Source organism: Zingiber officinale, chromosome 2B (assembly GCF_018446385.1).
Source record: "Zingiber officinale cultivar Zhangliang chromosome 2B, Zo_v1.1, whole genome shotgun sequence".
Taxonomy (NCBI): domain Eukaryota; kingdom Viridiplantae; phylum Streptophyta; class Magnoliopsida; order Zingiberales; family Zingiberaceae; genus Zingiber; species Zingiber officinale.
The window spans coordinates 32,306,156-32,314,608 of record NC_055989.1 but is presented as its reverse complement, the minus strand read 5'-3'; the positions used below and the strand labels follow the sequence as shown (position 1 = coordinate 32,314,608).

Sequence of the window (8,453 nt, the reverse complement as noted above, 5' to 3'; positions counted from 1 at the left end):
GATACGATCTAGAGCGTTGGATCGCGAAGAGTCACGATCTGACCGCTTAGGATGAGACTTGATTTGAAGTGTCAGATCCGATGGCTGATGACAAAAGGCGAGATCTGAGGGTCATAACTCTTCAGATCTGATGGATGAGATTAAAGTGGGATATGTGAAGGGTTATAACTCTTCAGAATGGACGATCCAGATCGATCCAGCCCAAAGAACACATCCTCTCACCCAAAAGGGCATTCAACCTCTTCATTTGGTATAAATAGAACCCTCCAGATGCTGGAAATATCAATCGAATCATCGAATTCATCTATTCTACTCTCTCTTGAGCATTCATCTCATCTTGTGCATTTAAGAGTCCAAAAAGCCTACGAGAAGGTTCGCTGGTCTCGGAATTCGGAATGCTACGATTCCGAGACGTTCGTCGTTGTATCTTGGGAACAAATTGCTGCTATCCGTTAACACCGTAGCGGAGCAATATCGTTTACGGAGATAGTGTTGAACACTAGCCTCGATGATCAGTATCAGTTTGCACACTCCGGGAGATACCGGAACTAATAGAAATAAAAAGCATCCTTAATCATACTGGTTGGCTGGGATTTCCTTCATTTCCCACCCTCTATCTCACCGATCCGTACCTACAAAAGGGGATAATATTTGCCTCTCTTTTCCAGGCATCGTTGTAGGGAGCATAGGAGGAAGACTTGCTCTAGTTTGCTCCCGCAGAGGGCGATGTCAAGGCGACGAGGCGGCACGATGGCACGGTGGGTGCTGCAGAGGGAATAGGCGAGAGGGAGGCGACGAAGAACTCTTAGGGTAACTTTTATATATATATTAGTGATCGTGTACACGCGTCGCGTGTGTAATATAATACATTGAAATCACATTAACCCTTTATAATGAAATTATATTAATTAAAGCATGTTAGCATTAAAATACTAAAGTAGAGTCATTAGGGTAAAGTACCTGACTTTTGAAAATCAGAATTATTTGGGTCTTTGAAAATCTGAATTGTTTGAATTTTCGGCTTCCCTATAAAAAAATTAATTTAATTTAATATTATACTTATCTTAGTAAAAAAATAAAGAAAAGTATATTTTTTTAACATTGTTGACCTAAAATATTTATAGAAGCTTCTTTGATCATAGTGTTGTCAATTCTAAGATGTGGGACTAAAGAGAATTATAATTTTTGTTTGGTGTCCATTATTTTTGTTTGGTTGGGTGTAACGTAATCTAGCTTGTAATGTAATCAAATTTGTAATGTAATGTATTGTAATCTTGATTGCATTACTACGTTTGGTAATGTAATGTATGTAATCTTTGATTACAAGGGTGATTACATTATTTTGTTTGGTGTCAATTATTTTTTATAAGCAATGTAATTCGTATTATTATAAAATGACAAAAAATATCCCGTGACCTCTACCGATGGCTGCCGCACCTCTGTCGGAGCTTGCGGCAACCAGCGACCGCTGGCAATCAGCAACCGACGACGGAGACAACCACCGGCAGCGGCCGGCGGCGGCCGACGGTGGTTGCCGGTGGAGGCGGCCAACGGCAGTGGGCGGCGGCCAGCGGCGAAGCGACTGCCGGTGGGCGGCGGCCAACAACGATCGGCGGTGGGCAGCGACCGGCGATGGGCGGGAGCCGGCGGTGACCAGCGGCCGGCGGTGACCGGCGGCCGGCAGTGGCCACCTATGGCGGCGGCCGGCAGTGGCCACCTATGGCGGCGGCCGACGACGATCGACGGTGGGCGGCGACCGGCGATGGGCGGGGGCCGGCATTGACCAGCGACCGGCAGTGGCCACCTGTGGCGGCGACCGACGACAGTGGGCGGCGGTCATGGTGGACTAGGGGTATATTCGACATTTAAATTTTTTTTATACGGTGACCTCGTAATGTAATCGAATTACATAGTAATCGGATTACATAGTAATCCATATTACATTACATTACAAGTTTAAAATTAAACCAAACAAAATAATCAACCTTGTAATGTAATCCTGATTACATTACAAGGCAGATTACACCCTACCAAACATAGCCATTAGGGTAAAGTATCTGACTTTTGAAAATTTAAATTATTTGGGTGTTTGAAAATCTGAATTGTTTGGATTTTCGAGTGTCACCTTTACGGTTTCCCTATGAAAAAAATTAATTTAATTTAATATTATACTTATCTTAGTAAAAAAAACTAAGAAAAGTATATTTTTTAACATTGTCGACTTAAAATATTTATAAAAGCTTCTTTGATCATAGTGTTGTCAATTCTAAGATGTGGGACTAAAGAAAACTATATTTTTTCATATAAAACAACCAGAGAAAATTAATGATGAGAAAAATTTATAATAATATGCCGCAGCTGAATCTCGAACTCTAGATCACTGATTGTTTCGCTTGTGGAATTACTAATAAAGCTTGGAATTATTTTTAGTATGAATAGAAAAAAGGATATTAACGTAAATTCATTTTAGGCTTCACCAAAGTTAGTTAGTAAAGGGGGGAGATTTTTAATAAAATAGTAAGATATATATATACATACATATATATATATATATATATATATATATACAATCAACCCTAAATTCCTAAATTTTCTATAAAATAATTTACCTAGTGGACGACTATAATTTTATATTTTATTATTATTATTATTGTTATTATATTAAAAAAATTCCTAATTTAAATCATTCAACGCTAACGGTACCTTACACTGAAGGTGCCTTGGAGACTAGATGAGAGGCACCTTCCATGAGTTTGAAGGCGCCTTCGGATGGATGAACTTCACAAAATGCTGAGGTTATCGAGTTAGTGGATTTAGGGATAGAAATCTGAGCTGGAGGTACCTTGAATGGTATTGAATGTGCCTTTAGAAGTTCATAAAAGGCTAGTTTGAGCAGAGGGCCAAACAGTACTCGAATTTGAGATCCTTCTCTTGAGTGCTGCTCCAAAGAAAATTTGACAAAGTCGCAACGTTGCTCCGGTGACCAAAAGCTCTACTTTCATAATTCTAAATTATCAGTATAATTTCAATAATGGTAATTAAATTATTACATTTGTAATTATCTGGATTGATAGTAAAGTATCCAAAGTAAACACTTAACGAGTATGGACCTTGGAGTAGGAGTCGTCACAGACTTCGAATCAAGTAAAAATAAACTGTGTTAGTGATTGTTTTTCCTTTACTTTCGTTCTATCTTTATTCCGCTGCTGCCTATCTCTCTGAATTTTTTATACGAATGTGAAAGTAATGAACGTTATTCACCCCCCTCTAGCGCATTGATCTTACAATTGGTATAAGAGCGGGGTTGCTCTGAATCGATACAACTACCGTTTGAGCATTCTTTATTGTTGCTTTCTTGTTCGTTGATCCGGTGATGACCTAGAAGGGCCCACCTCCAAGGAAGTCCTCCAAGGAACACTACAACAAAAACCCTCATAGACATCAGTGGAACAACAACGGTTTTAAGCAAAAACCGATGTCTTTGAGTATTTTACACCGGTTTTTCTAAAAACCGGTGTCTATGAGCGCAGATTTTAGCTCATAGACATCGGTTTTTTAGGCGATGTCTATGAGCGCCCTTTTTTTCGTTAATAGACGCCGATTTTAACCGCGATTTTTAAAATCTGGTGTTAATGAACCAAAATAAAATATTTTAATATTCCCACAGCCAAAATTTGTAACACTGTGAAGTTCCCCCAAACCTAAATCTATATCGCGCCCCTTCCTCCGCGCGACCATCTCTCTCACCTAAACCTAAACCTAAACCTCTGACCATCTCTCTCAACCTCATCTCCCTCTTCCCCTTCCTAGATCAACGCCCCTTCCTCTCCCGATCAGGATCAAGACACGACGCCCTTGCTTCTCCGTCCAACCACACCGCATCTCCTTCAACTCCTCCCTTTGGGTGAGAAGAGGAGGCCTTCTTCGCATTTCGGTAGTTTTTCCTTCATCATCTCCGGTCCAGCATTCACTGCCACTGCCACTGCTGGAGTCCTTCTTCATATTCCGGTAATTTTTCCTTTATCCATTGTCGCTAATTTCATCTTCTTGTTCCCTAATCAAATTCAAAAGGTTTCAAGCACACAAAACGAGGAAGAAGACGGAGCACGACCGACAAACGTCCTCATTACACTTCGCACTCGACCAAGCGGAGGATAAAGCTACCGCCATGGCAGCTTCCGCTTCTCATCCTCATCTCGCCTGTAACTCCGCTAACCAAGGCCACGGTTACGGAGGAGGAGGAGAAGTGTCCGCGTTGTGAAACCTCAGCCACGTTGCTCGCAGTCTCGCTTATTTTTTTTGTTGGTCCAGTCGGCGATAAAAGTTTCACCTTCCCCCAATCGGATGCTTTCTCAATTGCTTCTATCTCTTTTTCCCCAATCAAAAGGGAAAAAATGGTTCTTTTTCGTTGTGGTTGCGAGAGGTTGATTTGATGTGAAACCCTAGTCACTTCCATGCTGTTAGGTCGATTTGTGTGAGCGGAGGTATCAGATCTGAGCTCGATATGGGAAACTGCTGCCTTTCGCCGGAGGCCGTCGCCTGGGAGGACATTAAGACCTTTCCCCGTCCCCATCATGACCACGACACCCGCCCACTAGCCAACAAGAACCACCTCCGCCAGAATAGTGGTGGGCACTCCAAGTGAATGGCGGCGATTCTTAGTGGAGACGCCAGGGCGGTGGGTGGGATCGAGGAGAAGTACGTGCTAGATCGCGAGCTCTATCGCAGGGAGTTTGGAGTCACCTACCTCTGCCTGGACCACTTCACTGGGGAACTGCTCGCCTGCAAGTCGATCTCGAAGAGGAAGCTGCGGACGGTGGTTGACGTGGAGGACGTGCGGCGGGAGGTCGCGATAATGCGGCACCTGCCGAGGAACTCCAACATCGTGAACCTGTGGGAGGCGTGCGAGGAAGACGGAGTCATGCATTTGGTCATGGAGCTGTGCGAGGGTGGGGAGCTCTTTGACCGCATTGTGGCAAGGGGCCACTACTCAGAGCGCGCGGCAGCTGTGGTCATGAAGACCATTGTTGAGGATGTCTTCATGAACCATGAGTTCCTTCCTCAGTTCCTTGTGTTGGAATTGGCAGCAACTTGGACAGAGAAGGGAGGATGTCTTCTCCTGCTCCTCCCTTCTGAGATGGACTGCGAAGCCCTGCATAATGGACATTGATGAAGCCGGAAGAGGCGCCATTTTGGGTACACTTATTTTCTCCTTCATCCCCCATTTCCTCCCTTCTTTCCCACTATGATCACTTGATTTCGTTGCGTATTTCATTGACAAAGAACGATCATCATCTATCAGTTTAGGTCCCATGGTGTATGGCTTCTTGTACTGCGCGAAGTCCTACCAGAAGACCCTCGCCACTTTGAACTTCGCAGGTCCAAATCATCCTCATCTTCTACTGCTTGCTGATTTTTTCCCCCTTTGATGAAGTGTCTTCTTTCTAATTAGAAAAGCTTGGACCAGTTAAAGTTTCTGTGTAGGTACGGATGTGGGTACATTGATTTAATCCTGTGATTAGGTTCAGAATAGATAATTAACATAACATTTCTTCCACTGATACTGTCTTTATCTGATTATTTTGTGTTGCTAACAATGTGGTGCAGCCGTGGAACTATCTATGCTAGTGTTGTCTTCTAAAATAGTTCGTGTATTGCCGTTAATGTTGTTCTAAGGAAAGAATTTATCTCACAATTCATTGTTTACTTAACATTTTGTTCCTTTCATTTCGCTAAGTTAGTTTGCTAAAACAAAAGAACACTTCGTAAGAATGTTTTCCTTATTTTCTCCTCCTTGGTAATATTTTAAGAACTATTGGCAATGCACTTATTGAGATTGCTTTCATGTCTAATTTGAATATTTTGATCTCTGAGTGTCTGGAATGAGAAGATTAAGTTCATAATGTTATGAATGGAGTGAACTATTGGCAATGGCACTGCTTGAACAAGAAGCAATTTTTGTTCAGTGGAGTTGAGGGAGAGTTTTATTTTTACTGTATTCATCTATTTATTTTAGTCTTAAAGTTGTCCTGGTTAATGAAGTTACAATGATTAGTTACCATATGAATGCATACTAATGATCTTCATTTTTGTTGAGTCTCATTAATGATCACTTCCATTCAATAACATAACTTGAAGTTAGTTTTACTATAAGGGCGTGCTCTACTTATTTTTTTTTTTCTCTTTTTACCCCAATTCTAGGTGAAAGATTTTCTGAGATAGTTGGAAGCCCTTATTACATGGCTCCAGAAGTTTTAAAATGGAATTATGGACCAGAAATTGATATATGGAGTGCTGGAGTTATACTCTATATCTTACTGTGTGGAGTTCCACCATTTTGGGCTGGTAAGCTTTCTATCAATAAATCCATTTTGCACACTTCATTATTTGTTCTACCACTTTCTACAAATAAGTTACTTATTGTCTACTGTAAGTTTTCCATGAATAAATCTATTCTTTATTAGTTCTATCACTTTATGCTAATAAGATACTTATTGTCTATTAATTAATACACTTTTTGTATTTCTTCAGATACATTTTCTATCTAACGAGCTATGATTTCTTAATTGCAGAAACTGAACAGGGAGTTGCTCAAGCAATTCTTAGGGGCGTAATAGATTTCAAACGGGAACCATGGCCTAGTATTTCTGACAGTGCTAAAAATTTAGTTCGGCTGATGTTGGAACCTGATCCCAAGCTTCGGTTAACTGCAAAGCAAGGCAGTCTTTCATGATCTTTCATGATTCACATATTCAAAGTTTTTATGTGAGTATTGATTCTTCATTATTTTCTGATATGGTATTGCTAATTTATAAAGTTTAGCTTGAACTAAACACAATCGTTACTGTTAGTTCCATAACAAAATATCTTCAGGATTCAGAATTGCTCATACTTTTTTTTTTTTAATCATAAACATATTCCTTATATCCAACCCTTTTCTGTTGAATTTTACATGATTTAATTCCCTAAGTTTCTTCTCATTTTAGTTCTAGCTAGAAGAATATGAAGCCCAACTAGCATCTATTATCACTATCAGGAAGAAAACTTTTCTTGGGTATGCCTAATGTAGTCTGACAAAAACCAGTTCAAAACTGCTATTTAATTCAAAGGATTTGTCATTTGTGTGATATACAAAACAGTATAGTAATGTTCACCAACCAACTTTTAAGCATAGAAAATGGGTAGAAAGTCACAAACCTATCATTTGCAACTCCATCTGAACCCTATCAAAAGAGGCCAAGATTGTTCTGTAACAAACCTTGATGCCTGGCGAAGAGAGTTAAAATGAAACAGAATGCAACTCTGAGAAAAACTCAAAGGAATTTTTCAAGTAAACTTCTTCAAAATTTTTAGCAGTTAACAATAGTCCTAAAATTATATGTCAAAGAATTTTTACAAACTTCTTCAATACTTGAAAAATTCCTTTGAGTTTACTTGAAAATTTTTTGAAAAATCCTTACAACTATTTTTCAAGTAAACAATAGTCCTAAAAATTAGAAACTTTTTTATAATTTAACTGCTAAAAACATGAAATCTTTCATGATCATTCCATTGGCCCTTATTCTTTTATGAGTATTAGAAAGATCCTTTTAAATTTTGTGTGTGAATTTGTTCATTCACAATTAGGACTCCTCTCCATTTTCTATTTATTTTTATAGCTATTTTTTTTGCTTTATTCTTTATTTTATTTTAGTTTTCTTTCTCTCTCGTCTTTTTATTCCACTCCACTCCACTGTTAAGTTCCCATAGGTTTTGTTGAACCTATAGAATCTAACCCATTTTCTTATTGAGCAATCTAATCCATTTTATTATGGAGCAAAGGGCATGAATTTGATGACCTCTTTGCTTCATGTTTTCCTTTGGAAATTTATTAATCAATATTTGAGAGTTAGAACTGGTATAGATATATTTAAGTTAATCATGTGTTCAAATTAGGCTTAATCTTATGGTCGAACCGAGGTGGGACCAGGCTTGAACTAAACTGGGATGGTCTTGTTGACTGGTTCAACGATAAATTAGAGTTTTGTGCATCAAAACCCACTCCTTATTTTCCCTGAACTCCTGAATGCTCCTTACAAGCGGGCCCATCTCTTTTCTCTTCTCTTGCGAGCTAAGCAAGCACGTCCTCCTCCTGTTCACCCATTTGAATAGTAGCCCTTTTGCCACGATCGTTTACAAAACCTTGATCGAAAGAAGCCCATGATCACTTATCTCTCCTCTTCTTCCTTTGTCACTGTCAATGTAGGTTATCATCACAGTGGCACATAGCTAAGTCACCCTTGTTGCTCAAACTTGTGGAGTAACTGAGTACTCTTTTCGACCAGGGCTGAAATAAATTCTTAGATTTAGTATTTTTAGAATGTTTAGGTTCTGTGAACTGTTGTGATAATGGAACCTATTATCTACTTGTTTATTTCTTCACTTTGATTATCATTTGTCATTGGACTGTTAAT

General features: G+C 39.6%; 1 protein-coding gene across 1 annotated transcript; it reads left to right on the top strand.

Annotated features, from left to right (window-relative positions):
- The first annotated feature begins 5,312 nt into the window (after positions 1–5,312).
- LOC122048228 (calcium-dependent protein kinase 13-like) lies at positions 5,313–6,733 on the top strand. Its single transcript, XM_042609822.1, has 3 exons — positions 5,313–5,379; positions 6,202–6,345; positions 6,573–6,733. The coding sequence occupies exons 1-3, from the start codon at positions 5,313–5,315 to the stop codon at positions 6,731–6,733; spliced, it is 372 nt and encodes a 123-aa protein (XP_042465756.1).
- Positions 6,734–8,453: the final 1,720 nt, after the last annotated feature.